Genomic DNA, 21,028 nt, shown 5'->3' on the forward strand with positions numbered 1-21,028 from the left:
GGTGGAACATGACATGGTAATAAGCATAAAAACTGGTTTGAATACCCAAGCTAAAATCAAGTAACTTTCACCCTCTGTTCCTCCCACATTTCCTCCCATGGTTTTTTCTACTTCATAGACACAAAGTGTGAGCGATCCTATGATTCATTTGGTCACCTCCCACCCAATGCTGGATCATCCCCAACAGGTGTTTGTTTAGCCAGCATTTGCTGGAACATTTTCAGATAAGAGGAATTCACTGGGTCAGATAGCTTCTCTGTTCCTGGAACATTCTTTTTTTTTTTTTTTAACCCTAGGAACTACATGCAATGAATTTAATCCCTCTTTCACATTTATGTAAGAAAGCACTTATCCACAGATTAACAGTCTCCAATTCTCTCGCTCCTTCACCTCACCCCATGCTACAGAATATGTCTTTTTGTCTTCAACCGTAATGTTGAGCAGTCAGCACTGTAGACAAGATGTTTCAACAGGCATCGGTGGCTTCAGTGCCACATACAGCAGTCCCTTGGCTGTTGGCAATCACAAAGGTGAACCAAGGGTCACAGGCACTTCCACACAAGATAAAGTAAATGTCACCACATCAAAACTTTGTTTTTGAATAACCATGTAATTGCCCAAAGTTCTCTTTTGTCTCACACTCTTCTTGCTGCTGATGAACTACTTTAACTTCACTGGGGAAAACTTTAAAACAATTACTGGTGCTGTTTGGGATCTTCAGACCAGAGAACTAGTATGTTCCATAATATAAAATCAGTATTTTAATACTTCATATATATATATTACTTAAGGAATTTGAGATTTTATAAGAATACGAAGGAAGATGGGAGAACCACATAGCCTACCAGTATCTGAATATTTAAACTAGGGGTTTCTTATCTAAGATAATATATGCCAAAAGTTATAGCCAGAAACATTTTTTAAATAAGTACAGCCTGCAATAACAGAACTCCCTCACAGTTTCAGTACCAAATACAATTTAAAAATCACAGTACTGAAACTGACATTACCGAATCTTACATTGCTTTCTCTTAATATGAATATAAAGCTTATTCATGAACACTTAAGAAAGTAAAGGGAAGCTATTGGCATGGATTAACCAAATCCTTTAATAATCAACTGAACTTTCAAAGTGGATCCTTCTCTCAATTTTACTGCAAATGCTAGTTGTCTTCCATGTTTAAAACGCTTAACAACTTTAATACTAGGCGTCAAGGGAAAACATCAATTATTTCATTAACAGAGAAACATGGAATGGCACTATTCAAAAAAAAAAAAAAATGTAATTTCAAACTGTTGGAAAAGTATTTTCTCTACCAAACCTGTGGGATAGTCCTCCCTCAAAACAATGGGGGAGAGAAGGCAGAGAGACAACCTAGAGTCCTGGTTACACACAAGCCAGAGTTAGCTACTGAAACTGAATTAACAGAGACTCAGCCATTAACCATAAACTACACAAGGAAACATTTGAAATGGTTTTTATTTAATATACAAAAGCAAAAGTCAAGCTCTGAGAAGGTAGGACTACTTAAGGGCATGTTCTTTGGACAGTGGTACAGCACCAATCAGATTAACTCATAACAGACCAGGAGCACAGATGGCTAACTACATTCTATGTTTCTCTCGTAGTTTTAGGGTCTACCTAGTCATCGACCTATTATTTAAAAAATTCTCCTCAGGCTATGTGAACATGGTAAGCAAAGAGATTTAAAGGTTTAGAAAAGATATCATACAGTAAAGTTAACTTATCCTTGTGAAGATGCTCTCTATATCTTCATGTCCACAATGTACATTAATAAAATTAACATAGAATAAAACCTTCACTCTAGTCCCACAGATCAGTCACTTTATACGGTTGATACTGTTTCCCAAAACTAAGTAGAACAAGCAGCAGAGCTGTTTACTCCTTTTAGATACTTAGATTCAGGACTCTTCATTTTAATCAAAGGGAATTTGTTCTAAGAAAGCTATTCAACATATCCAGAAACAGAGCCACATTTTTTCTCTTGGCATCATACTAAAGCATTCGTTCAGAATCATCTTCTGAGCTATAACGCTGGTACGAGGGACTCAGTAGATGCTGCTCTGACCACAGATTGGAGACTGGTTTCAGCAAAACAGCTTAAATAATCTGGGACTAACATTAGTAGTTTCCCAAAAGGATAAATATGAGTATGTCTATGAACAATGCTTGATGAGTATCAATATATTTATCTTTTCCCTTTGAAAATAGAGTTGGTTTAAAGTATTTTTGCTGTCAAAACTTCTAACTTATAATTACACCATACAACTGATTATTGAGATGCACATCTATGCCTGTTGAATGACATATAAATAATAAATGACATGAATACTTTTAAATACAGATTATTTGAGTGTGATACAACATCACCCTGCTGACGTAGCCACACCTAAAATGAAAGCTCACACCCCACAGGGTGTAAGAGATACACAGAAGTCATTTTTTGCACCATGGCAATAATATTCCGTGAATACCATTCATAAACATATAACTGGAAAAAAAGAGAAATGCTGTAGCAAGAAAAATATTTCTCTAGTTTCAGAGTGTATCTACATGTCTATCTCCTCTCCATGCACTCATCTGACATATTTTCAAAACATGTTGATCTGAAGAGCAGAGAAGAGCTCTATGAGAGCTATCAGCATGAATGCTTCTCAGGCCAAATATACTGAACAGACTTTTTTTTTTTTAAGATTTTATTTATTTATTTGACAGAAAGAGGGAGCACAAGCAGGGGGAGTAGTAGGCAGAAGGAGAGGAAGAAGCAGGCTCCCTGCTGAGCAGGGAGCCCAATGCGGGGCTCGATCCCAGGACCCTGGGATCATGACCTGAGCCAAAGGCAGACACTTAACCGACTGAGCCACCCAAGCGCCCCTCTGAACAGGCTTTAAAGGAGACACATACCACAAACTACCACGTACTGTGTTACCGATCCCCAGATCTGATCTTGACTGCTAGGTCAGGCTGTTCAGGGTGTAACCCATGAGGCTTCTCATATGCTTTCATAATACTTGACATATGTCAAAAGCAACTGTCTCGTCATTTCCTATCACTTCCCCCTTCCATGAAAAATAAACCAAACTTCAAACAAATTAGCAATCCATCCATCACCTGGAACCCAACTTTCCTCAACCATGGGACAACTGGATGATACCAGTTAAGCACTGTGAAAATCATTAAACATCATTAATAAGTTTCTACCCCTAAACCTCCTTAGCACTGAAGGGACATATTCCTGATATACTATTATTACTCCATAGAATAAATGCTAAAGAGACTACATTTATTATTTGAGATTTTTAATTCAGGAGAATCTATAGTATCATAACAAAGAATTCTCAGTATAGATACAAACCACAGTGTGGTATACTAATGGTTTCTGGAAGCTGGAAAACTCTTCAAGATAAACCAAAGCACATAAGAGCAAAAGCAATTTTAACAAGAAAAAAAAAATACCTACATAAACAGCTGTCACTACACAGGGTACAGGTTGGTAAAAGCTGGAAGGGTTAGGAACCCAGGCTAACTATGCCACAGCTGGACCTAAAGGAATAGAATATGAGGGCTGCCCCAACCGGATTAATAGCAGGCACAAAACAGATTCCAAACAAGGAAAAGAGCCAGTAGGATATGCCTAATGCAAGTACTTTGTTTCTACTTCCTCCTGGCAAGTGATTTAAGTTCCTAAAATATCAAAGGGGGTAGTTTTTTTTGTTTTGTTTTGTTTTGTTTTTGAGCTTCCAGGTACTCAATCTTTTAATCACTTACATGCCTACAAACCAACAACCTACCACTGAGATGGGTAAACCTCACTGGCAGTCAGCCACCTTTGAGGAATCAGCTAAGGACTATGTATCTAATTTTGGAAGCATGAGAAGGTGGCTTCCACAAATTGCAGCCAGTAAACCTTGCAGAATTTTGGAGAATATTCTGGAATACATTATTACAAGATGTGTTAAAACTTATAAAAGAAAGTAGTGCTTGCTAAGAGACAGCAAGGGCTTGTGAAAATACTTTGACAGGAATGCTAAAGTAATGGCCCCAAGAAACCTATCTGGACTTGGCAAGGTCTCTCATGATCAGAACTATTTGTGAACCAGAAAGAAAAAGGAGTGGATGCTGACATAATTAGCTGGATTAGAAACTGAATGACTGCTCAAACTCTTCAGTGCCTAGCAACTGATCAATGAATAATTTTCTACATGAACTGACCCAACAGCCAGATCCCTCCAGATGTCCTCCAGACCATAAAATGTAAGGTCTTTAAAGCCTCTCTCGTTATGAAACGGTCTGGCTCTCCTCACTCTTCTGAGTCTACATCCTCTTCTTCGGCACGCTCACCCTGTCACGCAATCCCAAATGTTAACATCTACTCTCCCAAAGGTGGGGAGGCATTTTCTCTGCTGAGAATTCAACAGCATCTAATTCAAAGAGCTCTCAGAATAAGAATTCCACAGACTCATCCATCAAACTCCCATGAGCATTATGTGGTTTTCTTTCTCTGATCTTTTAAGAACTTCTGAACCACTTACACTATTTTCAATTGCCTTAACTACCTCATTCCAAATAAAGCCCAAGAATTCTTCCCCAAACATGCAAGCCATAATTTACCTGCCTTATAAGCAGCAATAAAAAGTAAATATAACAAGTTATTTTTCCTTGAAACCTGCTGTTTCAGAAAAGGGGAAAATTTTTTAACATTTTAAGTCTCACAATAATTTTTTAAATTGTTTAAGAAAAATGATGATGCTGTGCCATCAGTGTTTCTAAGTCTTGGCAAGTGGTGACAGAGGGCAATGTGCTTTTAGCCATTAAAAATACTCCTTTTTAGATGCAGACATGATATTTAAAAAAAAAAAAAAAAAAGCAACACACGCACATACACAATATCGTACTCTACTATTTTTTTAAAAAACTGACAGTAATACGTCTTTATTATGGATTAAGCAAGTGTAAGAAATAGCTATTTATAATCTTTAAAACAATGCACTGAAAATAAGTTAATTTCAGAGTTTTATTGTATTGCACTAAAGGAACAGCAGGACGGTTATACAATGTTCTCTCTCATTCAGTTTTGAAAATCTAAAGTACTTGCAAATTCTTAAGAATACCTTTACCACCAGATTAGAACAGTTAAGTATAATAACCAATTTCTTATTAAGTGATATCTTACAAATTAAAACACATTTAAAATAGTTTTAAATGCATTCTTCACAAGTAATTCAGCATGTTTTTATATCATGTTCACTTATGCTTAAGAATTAAAGCAAGTATATTACTCTGATGGAAATATGGGAAATCTCTCATTCATGCAATATACAGGGATAATATTCAAGTTGAAGGGAAAAAAATCCCACTCTTCTTATTTTGTAATGTGTCCATATATAATCACATACATGATAAATGAGGAAACCCATGAAGTTTCCCACAAGTCGGATATATATTTTCAGTTCATCAGAAGCACCTGATATCTACAGCTAATTTATAATTAGACGGCATTTCAATAAACCAAAATGAGCCCTACAAGTTCCTATATATAACAAAAGCTTCCAATGGACTAAGGATAGTCAATAATTAATGCAATCATACAAGGGATTATGGCTGTTCCTTAAGGAGTGCAAGTTCATACCTGTCAATACCAGAGGTAATCATTTTATATTAATTTATACGTAATTCCATTTAAATTCTTTATCCGTGTATAACATATGAAAACAGTCTTTCCACAAGCAAAAAATGTGGAAACATTTAAAAAATAAGGAGTCATTTTTTTAAAGTAACTGATCAGATTCCATAGGCTACTCTTGGAAACAGGATCTTGCTGGATAGAATCCCTTCATTTGGTGGCTTTTTGCATGCACTTACTGGACCAATTCTTCTGTGTGTTGTTCTAAGAGCTCACCAAAACATAGATCATGCTGAAAAGAAGAAAAAGCCTATTAATTCAAACGTTCTAACTAGAAAAACTAAAAGCACCAAAACGTTGAGTCTGCTTTCCACAGCAAGCCACCACAGAAACTGAAAAGACCAATGACCAAGTAAAGTAGTTCACAGTATGATCTCAATTTGCACTGATGGACTTCTGCTTAAGGTAGGACTTGGCTCAGTGCATGTGCTGTGGTTGTCCCCTATTTCTTTTCCAATTTTAGCAAGTAGAACAGCACAGCTGAAAGCTTAATAGGGGACCAGAGCTTAGAGAAGCAATCCAAACAGTACACTGCTCCGGGGCTGTCTAACAATAGCAGCAAGCATCTCCGGAGGGCTCACGTCATACCAGGCCCTCCACCAGATCTTTTTTTTTTTTTTTTCCCTTCGGCTCAGTTCATGATCCCAGGGTCCTGGGATCGAGCTCCACCAGATCTTTTATGTACATGACCTCACTGAGTCCTCCAAGCAGTCCCAGGAGGTGGGTGCCATTATTATCCCCATTTTACAGATGGGAATGGTCAATTAAGAAACCTCCCCATTAGAGAAAGGCTCTAGACAACAGCAATGGGGCTGACAAAGTGCACAAATGAGCAAAATAAAAATAACCATTTAATTCAGGGCAATTTTACCAGATTGATGTGGGAAAGGCATGGTTCAAAAGCACGGATCACTATGTGGAAATACAAAGCAAAGGGTTGTGTAAATTTTTTTTTTTTTTAAAGATTTTATTTGTTTATTTGACAGACAGAGATTACACGTAGACAGAGAGGCAGGCAGAGAGAGAGAGGAGGAAGCAGGCTCCCTGCTGAGCAGAGAGCCCGATGCGGGACTCGATCCCAGGACCCGGGGATCATGACCTGAGCCGAAGGCAGCGGCTTAACCCACTGAGCCACCCAGGCACCCGGGTTGTGTAAATTTAATTAACAATTTAAAGAAGAAATGAAATGACCTAGTGCCACCATCTCCTGGTGAACATTTTCCCTCAACTGTATATCTCCGATATTACCATTTATTCAATGATTCATTTCTTCCTTTCAACAAGTATGTCTTTTTTTTTTTTTTTTTTTTTTAAATTAAGTAGGCTCCACAGAAAGCATGAAACCCAACATGGGGCTTGAACTCATGACCCTGAGATCAAGACCAGAGTTGAGATCTTAGTCAGACACTTAACCAGCTGAGCCACCCAGGCACCCCTCAACACACACATCTGAAGTGCCTGCTATATGCCAGCGCTCTTCTAGGCATTTGTTAAAGAAACTGAAAAAATGAACATTAACAGGAAATGAAAATGACACCTGGCATTTCACTTTTCAGAACTTACTATTTTTGTTTCGTAAATGAGCATCTGCAAATGCACTAAAGGCTACTCATTTTCACAATTATAACCTCTAAAAGCATAAACATACCTTTTTCATAAATTTCAGTCTCGTACTTCATTGTTTTTCATATTGGAAACTTATATGAAATAAAAAGAAATAAGAATATAAACCTACCATCTAATACTTAGCAAGTTTTCAAGTAACAAAAAGGAGAGGGGAATAGGAAGATGCTGAATGATTACAATTCCATCTTACACAGCCAATTTTCCTCATAGTTTGAAAATCAAGGGGCACCTGGGTGGCTCAAGTCTGTTCGGTAACTAGAGACAGCAGCTGTGTATATGTGTAGCTACCTGCACAGTGCCTGACACACAGAAAGTGCTTTTTGAACAAAAAGGGGGGGCGCTGGGTGGCTCAGTCGGTTAAGCCTTTGGCTCGAGTCATGAAGGATCGAGCCCTTCATCGGGCTCCCTCGCCCTCTGCCTGCCACTCTGCCTACTTGTGCACTCTATCTCTCTATCAAATAAATAAATAAAAACTTAAAAAAAAAAAAAAAAGAAATAATCAGGTGGAATGTTCTCTGGTTGAATATATGTTAATAAAATGAGAAAGTATATTTATGTGGCTTAAAGAAATCTAATTCCACACTTGTATACTTTTCTCATTTTAATGAGAATCTACAGGACATCAGGGAATAAATGGAGAAGAATCAATAACTGCAACATCATATAGGACAGATCCATTTTTCATTCAGCCCATTCAGGTCAAGTAAGCCAGAAAATAAAGGGTAGAGCATACAGTTTGTAAAGAATGACAAAAAAATCAAACATCATCTCAAAATAGACAGTGAAGCCAAGCAAACATTTTTTTGCCAACTCACACTTTTTTTGCAATCCTCTCAAGGCCATCACTTTGCCAGGAGAATGAGGATTATCCTTCACTGACGGACTATGTCCAAAAATTTAGGAAGCAGCTCCCCTGCCCAAACTTTTTGCCTCTGATTGCACACCAGCTGGCTGCCTTGACAAGTACCAGTTCATAATCATAGTCAGTGTGCGTGCATTTGGGGCATGCACTGCACCATTACCAGTCTCCACCATGCAAGACACTGAGTTCTTCTGTAAGTGGATTTTAAGGTGTTAAGACCATAATACCTACAGACTTTTTTGGAAGCAAAAGGAAATTATATATTCATTTTATTTTTAAACTTACCCGTATAGGTAGTAAAAAAATGCTAGAAGATAAAAAGCTAATTTGCACCAGCCTTCTTTCTGACAATACGCTAAAATGTCTGCATTCATGATGGTTGTAGGGTCATAGAGTCCCGGTCCACTCATCACTGGTCTACTCATATACCTGTAATAAACACAGTCAATTAGCCGCTCCAAACAGGAAGTCAACCTTTAAGATGGGAAGGAGGGGTTTTCTTCTCCAGTAACATTTGTTGCAATGAGAGGTGGTCCACACAGGGAAGAGTAACTTTAGTTCTAGGGTGGAGTTCTTTCCTCTTATCATCTTAATTTTAAAACAAGAGCCCCTATAAGAGATCAGGACAGTTAAACAAGTCCTATCTGGTCTCCCCAACAATTTTATAAACACAAGAAAAAGAAAAATAACTGTAAAAATGAAGTGAGATTGTTCTTCCTTTTAATAACTTTTTAACATAATTTTAGGCTTACAGAAAAGGTGCAAGAACACTTCACCAAAATATTCCAAATGCTCACATTAATCACACAGCTTTACCCTTCTCTTTTTAGTTTTAGCTCCAAATATGCACACATTTTTTTACCAAACAGATGTGATACCATCAGTTACAGATGTGATACCCCTTTACACCTAAACACTTAAGTATATTTCCCAAGAGCAATGAGATTTTTAATATTCCTATTAAAAAAAAAAAAAAAAAAAACCTCTAGGGGCGCCTGGGTGGCTCACTGGGTTAAAGCCTCTGCCTTTGGCTCAAGTCATGATCCCAGAGTCCTGGGATCAAGCCCCACATCAGGCTCTCTGCTCCACGGAGATCCGGCTTCCTCCTCTCTCTCTGCCTGCCTCTCTGCCTTCTTTTTTTTTTTTTTTTTTTTTTAAGATTTTATTTATTTATCAGAGAGAGAGGGAGAGAGCGAGCACAGGCAGACAGAATGGCAGAGAGAGGCAGAGGGAGAAGCAGGCTCCCTGCTGAGCAAGGAGCCCGATGTGGGACTCGATCCCAGGACGCTGGGATCATGACCTGAGCCGAAGGCAGCTGCTTAACCAACTGAGCCACCCAGGCGTCCCTCCTCTCTGCCTTCTTGTAATCTCTGTCTGTCAAATAAATAAATAAAATCTTTAAAAAAAAAAAAACAACCCCTCTAACTCTATTATATAGATCAGACATAACTTTCAGTAATTACTCAGTAATTATGAATATATTTTATAAACAACCAAATTTAAAATCTTTATAAACATGGAGAAAGAAGTTAGACACCCTATACATTTTGAATTATGTGAAGTTCACATAATGGGCAAAACTAATACAAGTTGACAGAGGTCACTGCTGTCCCGGGGAGATACAGGGGTAACTGACAGGGATAGGGCTTCAGACTTATGTACACCATTGTATGTAAATTAAAACTCACTTTTTGAAAAACTCCTTTAAAGGATAACAAAGTAAGCACCATAAAAGGTATTGAAACAGCGATTTGTTCATCTGCTAGATTTTTAAAATAAATGCCAACCAATTTTCAGTTTTCATTTAGGTGACAAGCATGCAAGATAACTGTACCAACCATAGTATAATTAAAATATAATTAGGTAAAGTATTAGAAATGTATTTAAATATTACCTCCAAATATGATATGCCAAGAGGGGCATATTGAGACCCAGCGTAAGCCACTCTGCTGCACAAAGAAACATGACACAGAAGAAAGCGTGGATGAGGTACTCTGGGAGTACAAGCTGGAAGAAAAATACAAGCCAGTTATCAAAATGCCTTGGCAGTATGTCAAATGCTAATTTGAAAGCAGGTGGCAACCAAGATTCCATAATGAAAAAAATTCACTGTTTTCTAAGAAGCAGGCCCAAAAGATGGTACTGAGGTCTGTTTCCATATTTAACTTTTTACCAAAAGCAGAATTACAAGCAAACTATCCAGATGATATAGCTTGCCCTAAAAGAATAAATAGAACCTAAAATTTAAAACTCAGGTTAAATTACACAAAGTTACCACCCAGACAGTTCAGTTATTTGCTGATCACTTGGAATACTTTTTCTTTCCACCATTCAGTAATGATAAAAATACAAAAAGGAGCTATCTGGTCACATGCAACATGATATAAAAAAAACCCACAAAACAAAACTCCCTTTTAGAATATTTTACACATTCGTGTTTTAAAGCTTTTAACAGAAACCAGGAATGCTACATAAACAATATTTAGCAAACCACATCACATTATCACAAAAGTAATTTTTCAATGGAAAGCCAAAAGCCAATAATCTCAGCACAGTCGGGGGGGAAAGAATACTAATATACACAGATGCAAACAATGTGCATTCTGCAATGTAGGAGGGAAAAGACAGTTCTGAACCATAAAATTGAAATTTTCCTGGTTCCTGAGCTCCAATTCTGACATGGCTTCCTGTTTCTTTAAACCTGCTTTCCAGTGAACTTCTATAGACACAGCAGACCAGGAGACACTCAGAACTCAAAAACAAAATGATTTTTTTTTTATTGTAGGTGGTACTAAATGAGAAAAATTAATTCAAGCAAAATGCTTTTTATAATATGACCAAGAATTCATGCTTTATTTTTAATAAATCTTTTTCATCCTGAAGACTTCATTTAGCCTAATGACTCTGTTAAATCAAAGTCCCAAACTTTTCATTGCAAGTTTAAGCTAAACAACTTCCTGCAAGTCACAGACACAGAGCCAGCTTCTCAAATGACTGTATCATACCAAAGTAAAATTATATGAATCCTCAACATCATCAGATCATTCCTGAGAGGAAACCATTGCTGTATAGATAATTACAATTGTACTACATATTCAAGCCCACTTTATAATACTCCCAAGTCACTTTTTCTATTTCAAAGCTGTAAAGCAAAGTTTTTTAATGAATAATATTTTAAATGAAATTCCAGTAAAACCAACTAATCTATATTACTAACCAGGTATCTTCTACAAATTTAAGCAATAATAATAACAAAAGATAAACTCCGCATATGTATATAAACTTGTAAATAATACGAACCATTAAGCCACCATTTAATTAAGATGAAAATCAAACATCGGCAAGAAAATGTCCACAGGAAATCTTTGAAACACAAGGACTACAACCAGGACAAACCAAGAAAAATAAATATTGTATTAGAGGAGTTCCACTAGAGCTGTTTATAATGCTAGTTTAAATTACAGAAGTTTTCTTTATAATATAGTAAGTCTATCTCAGCTCTCCAAAGCCAAGTGATAGCTAACAATACAAATTATCATTCAAGTTTTCATCCTACACTTCCGGACTGAGATATGGGGAGAAAATTATTTTGAATGCGCAATACCTATGGCTCTTAAACAATATACTTTAATTAGAGTGAGAATACGGATAATCTGCAACTCTTCCAGTTCTAATATGAAACACTTGCCACACTCCTTTTTCCTCAAAAAACACCCAGAAACTTTTATAATGCATCTCTTATAAAAACCAGTCCACTCCAATCATTCTTTAATGGTGAAATTTCCCCGTTAAGTGGCACAAAAATTGTTCCATTTAGGAACCAATGTTTACCCAAAAGCTAGTACACAAAAAAATTCCTCATGCAAATATGGCTGAAATGATGGTACTTAAATGCAAATCATAATATTCTCTAGTTAAGGCTCACATTTTTAAAAATAATATTTGTCTTCCCCCATACTTTGGCAGAATTGTCAAAACAAATTTTAAATAGGGAAAACTGTCAGATGCGCTGCTAGTAAGCCAATTATCGGCACCCTATCCAAACACTAACTTATGCTGTTGCAAAAACTTCCTTCTAATCAATGTAGCATTAGGAGGTCCTAAGCACATGTATTTTTTTAAGTGAGAATTTCCTTCCATGAAGGAGAGTCAGACATCACACATATGTAAAAATTAAATTAGTCCCTCTTAAACTTACCGTAAATTGGGGAAATACCAAAGCACGAGTGTAAAAATCCAGCTGTCTGGGTTCAAATGCTGGGTCTACCTTACAACCCTACTAAGCCGAAGCCTATCCTCCTATTCAAGAAAATGACAATACACCTACCCTTTAAGGCTGCTCATGAGCTCAAGGAAAGCACAGCGCCTGTTGCCTAGGAAAGCCCTCATCTGATTTCAGCTCTTATCATCCTCATCGTTTGGTTATTTGAAGTAATGAGAAACCAAAGAAGACAGAATACTATTAATGAACAAATGTCAAAAAAAGAAATTTTGGTTCCTTAATCTCTTGGTAACAATCAGTTTCAACAGTAGGTTAAGACACTTTATTACTTTCCAATCTGAAGAAAGCAGATTCTTCACATATTTTATTTCATAAGAACAGAGACACAGCTAGAAAGTTAATACTTTTAATTCTACCTACATCAAGTCTTACTGTAGCAGTTCTCCAGAGACAAACTAAAAATCCATTGCATCACTCCCATTTATAGAGGAAACAATGATAAAGCAGCACACTCACTTTAAAGACCCCTTTCTAAATAAGATCCCTTTGGTGTGCTAGTGTCTTATAGTTTCACACAACTAAAGCCTACACAAGTTCTCATCTTAAGTAATTTTTAAGATAAATTATTATATTCTATTTCTTGGAGATATACCCACAGCCTTCGTACAAACAACCTTTCAGCTTCTGACCAATTAGGCAAAATCAAACCTACAGGTGAAAGGAGAATCTTCCTAAATGAATAAACTGAATGAAGCCAAAAATATATATAAATCCCTAAGCACAATGGAGCCATGTTATAACGAAATCCATCAGAGATCAGAACTTAGTGTAAGACAAGTCTGGCTTAGAAATTTAGAATGGATCTATATTAGAAATAACTATGTAGACATTTGTAGACCAACTGTTATCCACAAAATTCTGGCAGCGTGAGTCCAAAGGTCAGCACGCTGATTCCAGAGCCTAAAGAAAGAGCTATCTACCTAAAAGTTTCTAAATAAACATCAGCTGAAAGAGTGAATAATGAATTCCAGAATAGACATAACGAAAGATAAAAGCAGACATGGTACTGAAGACTCCACTTTGGGACTATCTCCCAATAAGTCACAACAGAAAAACCATCTTACCATCTATTAAAGTCATTTTCTGTTAACCAACTTTCAAACACCGCACCAAATAATTTAATATAAAAGTGCCTATGGCTATAACATTTTTTTAAAAATGCATAACATTTAACAGCTTTCCCTACTTGACTGGGCCAGCAAGCAAACATTTGCATAAAATGCGGAATTTCACGAAATCATAAACCTCAACAGGCATATGAACAAGCACACCAAACAGAACATTTTACAAATACAAATGCCCTAACCCTCCCCATGAAATGAATGTAGCATTAAAACATTAAACTAAAAAGCAGTACACACCTTTAATGCAATTTTGACTCTTTTAATCTTTTTGACCTTTTCAACTGTCTTTGGCCGACAATGTAAAAAGCAGATTGGAAGAACGTTAGTATGACAGCTGACAAGATCACTGGCAGATTAATATTAGATCAGTCAAGCAGGAGAAAGAGTATTTTTGTAAATCCTGCCTACTTCAAAAAGAACAAATATGTCATGCCACTGAGTATACTGGCCATTTTCAAATTATATTAAGAGCAAAAGCAGTTAAAAAAATCTAAAGAAAAATCCTATATTATAACTTACAGGATTCAGGGTATTACACTGGTCTATAGGATTCTTGTAATCAGTCTTCAGTTCATCAAAAGCTATAATCTAAAATAAAATTAAAGTTAGTTAGGACCTTTAATAAAAAGCAGCAACAAACCTGCCTCATCATCAAATGATAATTGAATAAAGTTAATAAAACAAAAGCAAAAGTATACCAATACTACATGTACCAATTTACAGTAAATTCACTATGTCCTAATAAATAACTAATACCATTTAAATGATCTGGTCTCACTGTGATAAATATCTTCACTTTTCAATTTTTCAATGCCTCTATTCAAATTATTTTCTCTTCTTAAAATGATCTTTTCTATCTATCAAAAATCATCATCTTAGGGGGGCCTGGTTGGCTCAGTGGGTTAAAGCCTCTGCCTTCAGCTCAGGTCATTATCTTAGGGTCCTGGGCTCTCTGCTCCGCAGGGAGCCTGCTTCCTCCTCTCTCTCTATCTGCCTGTCTCTCTGCCTACTTGCGTCTCTGTCAAATAAATAAGTAAAATCTTTAAAAAAAAAAAATTGTCATCTAAAAACCCTCTTCCTACAACAGCTCCACTCTGCAGGTTTCCCTGACTCCCTGGGGCGGAAATAATTGCATACATGTCTAACAGCCCCAGAGCACAGGGCTTTACAATACTACCAATATGGCATTTCTTCCAGTGGAGTATCTGTGCACAGGTTTGTGTGTCTTGTCTGTCCCTCAGGGTGAAGTTTTTTTTTTTAAGATTTTATTTATTTATTTGACAGAGATCACAAGTAGGCAGAGAAGCAGGCAGAGAGAAGAGAGGAGGAAGCAGGCTCCCTGCTGAGCAGAGAGCCCCACACAGGGCTCATCCCAGGATCCCAGGATCACGACCTGAGCCCAAGGCACAGGCTTTAACCCACTGAACCACCCAGCGGCCCCCGGGGTGAAGTATTTTTAATCATTTGTGCATGCCCCACCTACATCAGAGCTCAGTGGGACACTAGAGATGGACTCACATGCTCCAGTTTGTTCCCACTGAGCCCAAATACATACACTTCAAAGTCCTGCTTCAATAGGGAATAACAAGAAATGGCCTCAGAATAGAGGAATACCAAGCCTGGACTGCCACACAGAGTAGCGCAATTTCTGCATGGGACAGAAGGCCAGGATGGAAGCTCAAAGCCAGTCCATGCTCCTGCTGCCAAGCACCCTGGCATCAGCTCTACATCAGGCTCTGCATGGAGCAGCTATGTCTGCAGGGCAGGAGGATTTTCTAATTCTTCTGCCCCAAGAGGCATCTTGTTCTAATGCACCTAATGGCATCATAGAAGCAAGAGCTGCCCCTTTCAAGGCCATGATGAAAGTCATCAATCTAACCTCCTTCTGGGTCTTATGCACATCTCCTACACTTGAGGGTGATTTCCCGAGGTCACCAAACTAAAGACTGAAGAAGGGTAACCCAGGTAAGACCAACTTCTCACAATAAGAGGAGTCAAACAGTTATAAATGTGGTAACGGGAGAGAGATCTCATCCACTTATGAAAAATATGAAAAGATTGTTTCTGTCTATACTCTGGAGAAATTTGGCTGTAAAACAGGGTCACTTAATGCACAACTTCAAAGTCAAAATGTATTAAAAATCAAAATAAGAGCAACACACCACTTTGTGGTACTTGGTCAGATGTCAAAATAAGCCACAGGCACCAAGTTTATAGGAGAATTATTTTAGTTGCTGTCACTGGTCATCCAGAAGATAGAGAACTCAGTCTGCCTTTCCACTTGTGAATTAGGAATAGTATCTTCGTGTGTAAGGCTGTGTTACTCAATATTACCAGTAATCAATGGAGTCCCATATTCCTAGCTTTTACTATGCTTTATACTATTTCCCTGTTAAAGTTCTTCACTTCATAAAAAGATGGTTGTTGTTTTTTAATTTCTAGAATTTTACAAAATGAACCAACCTGACCAAATAAAAATTCTAAAATAGGAATAGAGAAGAAACATAATTAGACATCAAGATGTAAACTCCATGACAATTTTGCTATGCTGGCTGCTATGTCCCTAGCCCTGGCACATACTTAAATGTTCAATCAATATCTATTGAAGGAAAGGGACAGAGCCTGGTCAGGGGGGAGTAGGGGGGTGGAGGGAGGGCCTAGCATAAAAAGAATACAGAACTTACCAAAAGGCATTTGCCGTTGTTAATGAAACCTAACATGTATAAATGTTATAAATGTTAAAAATATAAATGTAGGGGTGTCTGGGTGGCTGAGTGGGTTAAAGCCTCTGCCTTCGGCTCCGGTTATGATGCTAGGATCCTGGGGTCGAGCCCCACATCAGGCTCTCTGCTCTGCAGAGAGCCTGCTTCCTCCTTTCTCTCTGTCTGCCTGCCTCTCTGCCTACTTGTGATCTCTGTCTGTCAGATAAACAAATAAAATCTTTAAAAAAATAATAAATAAATGTATAACTAGAAGATACTAATTTCTGATTACTTATGGATATTATTAACCAAATACATGACATTTGCTGTGTGATATATCCCCAATGCATCTTAGTAATAAAGTTCAAAGTAAGGACTCTCATCAAATAAAATTACTTGCCCATAGTAAGATCCAATTTAATAGCAGAATATAATCTTGTGTTTTAAAACTAACTCTTTTGACTGGACATTTTCTTCAGGTGACCTCAAGGGATTTTTTAACAGGTATGTTACTGTATGAGCTTCTGTTTCAGTACTATAAGCTGGAGTTTTCAACTCTTCTATAAAGATTAACCTAGTGGTTTTCGTTATCTTTAGTGACTGTGCGTCTGGACAAAGATATTCATAAAAGTCTTACAGAAGTGTTAAGGCAGAACAGATATATACCTAAAGATAACAAACTATGCTATTCAGAATACCCTCAAATTTGATGCATGTCTTTAGGATCCTAGACTTCTGTTCAAACAAACCTAAGCTCTTATGTCTACTCTCCACACAGTATCAATCACATGAACTAGGAGTAAACTGACAGATGTAACCATTAGCACAAAAAAAATCCTCCATACAATGATTAATGTAAACAGGATTCTTTGAATTTCTATTTGAAATTTCCAAAATGAGTTTTCTAATACTTAAACTACCTAAAAAAATAAACTGAAGGTTATATAGTTAATAGAAAAATCAAAATTATATACTTAAAAGTTTTCAATCTGTTCCCAAAGGATGCATAATCATCTGAACTATGAAGAAATCCCTAAGGATAAAAGCTCTCAATTAATCTGTGGAGTATAAATGAATTTTTAAAAATTCTATAATAGGACTTAAAATTATCAGAAACATTCTCATTTCAACACTGAAACTAAGTTACCCATTTTTAAAGTTTTTTTTTTTTTTTTAAGATTTTATTTATTTGAGCGGGAGGGAAGGAGAGGGAGAGAGAATAAGTGGGATGAGGGGCAGAGGGAGGAGAAGACTCCCCGCTGAGCAGGGACCTCCACATAGGGCTTGATCCCAAGACCCTGGGATCATGACCTCAACCAAGGGCAGATGCTTAATTGACTGAGCCATCCAGGTGCCCCAAATAACCCTTTTTTTTTTTTTTTTTTTTTTGCAGTTCAGATTTTCCTTAAGCCAAACAAACAGGTTCAAAATGTAAACAAAGCCATCCACAGCTTTCTTGCTTAGAATCCTCATGTCTCAAAAACACCAAGAGTACCCATCAAGCAGGAACTGACTTAAAATTCACATCTACAAATGGAAGGGAGCCACACATTTCACTTCCACCACGGGCTTACTAAAGTGGAGCTAGTTTGCATTCCAAATTATCTTTATTTATTGTTCTTCCACCAAAGAGCCTAAACTGCTCTTAATTTATTGGTTCCTACTGACAAGCGTTTTGAGGGCGCAGTTACTGAACAGCCTACCTAAGCATTCCCCACTATAATGCAGTTGGGTTCTAAAATAATTACAAACACAATCACACTCTTTATCAAAAGAGAATAATTTATGGTTATCATTCTACATTTGAATATTTTTTTTTTTAACACAAGACATGGCTGCCATTTAAATCATTCCGCCAGGCTATGTTCACTAAGAAATTCTTGTTATTGGCATGATGAAACCTGACTTAAAATGTTCATGAATGAACATGTACAATCAAAAGACTGGCGCCCCTGGTGGCCCCGTGGGTTAAGCCTCTGCCTTGGGCTCAGGTCATGATCTCAGGGTCCTGGGAGCGAGCCCAACATCGGGCTCTCTGTTCAGTGCAGAGTTGGCTTCCCAACCCCACTGCCTGCCTCTCTGCCTACTTGTGATCTCTGTCTGTCAAATAGATAAATAAAATCTTTAAAAAAAAAAAAATCATTCAAAAGACTAATTAATATTCCAGAAGCCACTAAAAGAATATAAGGAGGGCGAAGCAAATATAAGATACATTTTTAATGAATGCTGACTTCCAGAAGGCTGCTTCTAATTTTGTGCTAGAGAAACAAGAATCCTTAAAAATCTGTTGTAGAATGGGCACCTGGGTGGCTCAGTGGGTTAAGCCGCTGCCTTCGGCTCAGGTCATGATCTCAGGGTCCTGGGATCGAGTCCCACATCGGGCTCTCTGCTCAGCAGGGAGCCTGCTTCCTCCTCTCTCTCTGCCTGTCTCTCTGCCTACTTGTGATCTCTCTCTGTCAAATAAATAAATAAAATCTTAAAAAAAAAAAAAATCTGTTGTAGAACTGTCACGAGGAACTTCCTTGTTCCTTACAGAAACCAGTAAGGATGTGCTTCTATCCTGCAGCAAGATGTGAGTAAAAAGAAAGAAAAGAGAAAAAAAAAACTGCCCTGGGGAAGTTTAAGATTTGTGAGCATTTTCGAAATCAAATTAAAACGACCTCTACTGAACCCAGCTACCCTGAAGACGGGCGGCTAGGAAGAGCGTCTCTCGAGAAACTCTGGCGGTCAAAGTATGATTTAGGGGAAAAGTTCGGAGACGCAGTCACCAAAGTGATGAATCCAATCTGCATCAAAGTTCACAAGGGAACAGAATCCGGAAAAAAAGGGCGTTCTCCTCGAAGAGCACCCAACAAGTGCTGAAAACAGAGTTGGAAATTCATCTAAAGTAGGCTATCCGATCTCATCTGGGCCACACTCCGGCGGAAACCCAGAAAGAAAGACAATGTGATTAAGTAACAGTCACCGGCAAACTTCATTCCCGCTAAGCACGCAGCATGCCTCCGCGCGCCCTTGACATCCTCCCCGGGGATGCGGGGATGCCGCGCCCGGGGCCGGCTCAGGTCCGCGCGGGCGAAGCGCTTCCCGCAGGGGCCCCCGCAGGACCGCGGCCGCCCCACCCATCCAGGGAGGAGTAGCGGCGCGCGCGGCCTGCGAGGGGACACCGCGGGCGCTTCCACCGGGCCACCGCAGCCTGGACCCGCACCCCCCGGACCTGCAGCCCCCCGGCTCGCAGACGGAGTGCTCGTAGAGCCTTCACCGCGCGGCCTGCCTCGCTTCGGCCCCGTCGCCCGGCGCGCGCACCTCTGCGGGCCGTCGCCGCCCCGACCGCCGACCCGGGGCGAGGAGAGGCTGCGCCGCCTCCTCGCCCTTCTTCCCCCGGCCCCGGCTACTCACGTGCCAGATGGCGAAGAAGATGAGCGCGGCGGTGAGCAGCAGCGCCAGCATATAGCAGAAGGCCGCGAACGTGAACGCCATGGCTGGGAAGGAGGAGCAGGGAGCAGCGCCGGTGCCAGCGGAGAAAGGCGGCGCAGGGCCCTCTGGGTAAAACCATTCACTTCCCCCGGCCGCAGCCACGACCGCCGCCGCCGCCGCTGCCGCCGCCACGGCGCCCGCCCTCCCTGCGCGCCTGCGCACCAGCCGAGGTGCGCCTGCGCCCTCTGATGGCCAAAGCCTGCGGTGCACTTACATTGTCTGCGCAGCTGACTGATTTTTCTTTCCTTCCCTCGTTTATTCTTTGAACAAACATTTATTGAATGAGTGCCTAGTATGTTTCAGGCGCCGTGCTTCTCCTTTGAGATGCAAAGATAAGAAACATAGTTCTTGCGCTGAAAGAACTTAGTATAGTGTCGGAAACGAACACTTAAATAAACCGTTATGGTATTACAACCCTGTTAACGCAAGTCTGCCGCTCGTGATGAAAGGTCAGAGAAGGGCATCCATCCCGTTCTGCCCAGTTCAGAGCAGGATTCCTGGAGTATCCGTTTCTTAAGCTGAGGCTTATGGGATGAGTAGAAGTCCAGGCAAAGAGAAGACAGAACCAGAACTCCTAAGAGAGGATTCAGCTTGACCAGAGAGAGAGAGAAAGAAAGACAAAAAGCGAGAGAGGAGGAGGAAGGAATGAAGGAAGGAAAAAAAAGAAAGCGGGTTGGGGGGGGGGGGGTGGGAAGAAAGGAGGGAGGGGGGGAGGAAGGAAAGAAAGAAAGGAAGAAGGAGGAAGGAAGGGAAAAAGAGAGGGAGGGAAGGAAGGCAGTAAAGGAGGAAGAAAGAAAGAAAGATCTGTCTCAGGTGAATCCACCAGCGGTTCTAAATTAGTGGAACCTAGCAAAAAACAGTGTTGAGAGTTAGGGGTTAGCTAGGGTTTAGATCAGAGAGGGCCTTATAAGCTTGGTTTTGTTCTTACGCTGGTTGTGACCCACAAAATTGATTCACCACCTGCTAACTGATCTCTACTGATGGAAGTAGAAATCATTGAAGGCATTTAAGCAAGAGAGGGACATATTAGATTTGTATTAAAATCATTCACCCTAGCAAATTGCATAGAGATAGGTTTAGAAGTGGAGTCCATCCAGTGTTGTCCAACAAAACTGGCAGCAATAGTGGAAATTTCTTTTTCTGCACTGCTCAATACAGTAGCCACTAGCTACATGTGGCTACTGAGCCCTCGCAATGTGACTAGTATGATTATGGAATTCAACCTTAAATTTTACTTATTTCCATTAATTAAA

General features: G+C 39.1%; 1 protein-coding gene across 1 annotated transcript; it reads right to left on the reverse strand.

The window, feature by feature from the left end:
• Window positions 1-5,018: 5,018 nt before the first annotated feature.
• CNIH1 (cornichon family AMPA receptor auxiliary protein 1) lies at window positions 5,019-19,924 on the reverse strand. The gene is made up of 5 exons (XM_059373239.1): window positions 19,698-19,924; window positions 14,119-14,187; window positions 10,088-10,200; window positions 8,479-8,622; window positions 5,019-5,937 (listed from the first exon to the last, which is right to left on the reverse strand). The coding sequence occupies exons 1-5, from the start codon at window positions 19,776-19,778 to the stop codon at window positions 5,910-5,912; spliced, it is 435 nt and encodes a 144-aa protein (XP_059229222.1). The 5' UTR covers window positions 19,779-19,924; the 3' UTR covers window positions 5,019-5,909.
• Window positions 19,925-21,028: the final 1,104 nt, after the last annotated feature.

The sequence above is a fragment of the Mustela nigripes genome, chromosome 13, assembly GCF_022355385.1.
Source record: "Mustela nigripes isolate SB6536 chromosome 13, MUSNIG.SB6536, whole genome shotgun sequence".
In the NCBI taxonomy this organism is placed as follows: domain Eukaryota; kingdom Metazoa; phylum Chordata; class Mammalia; order Carnivora; family Mustelidae; genus Mustela; species Mustela nigripes.

Excerpts from the sequence above, each read along its gene's own strand:
- CNIH1 (XM_059373239.1), bottom strand. The coding sequence starts at position 19,778 with ATGGCGTTCACGTTCGCGGCCTTCTGCTATATGCTGGCGCTGCTGCTC. Across the intron at positions 10,201-14,118 it reads AGTGTAATACCCTGAATCCT|CTTGTACTCCCAGAGTACCT; the intron begins GTAAGTTATAAT and ends TTTTTCTTCCAG. Across the intron at positions 5,938-8,478 it reads TTTTTTTACTACCTATACGG|CATGATCTATGTTTTGGTGA; the intron begins GTAAGTTTAAAA and ends TCTTCTTTTCAG.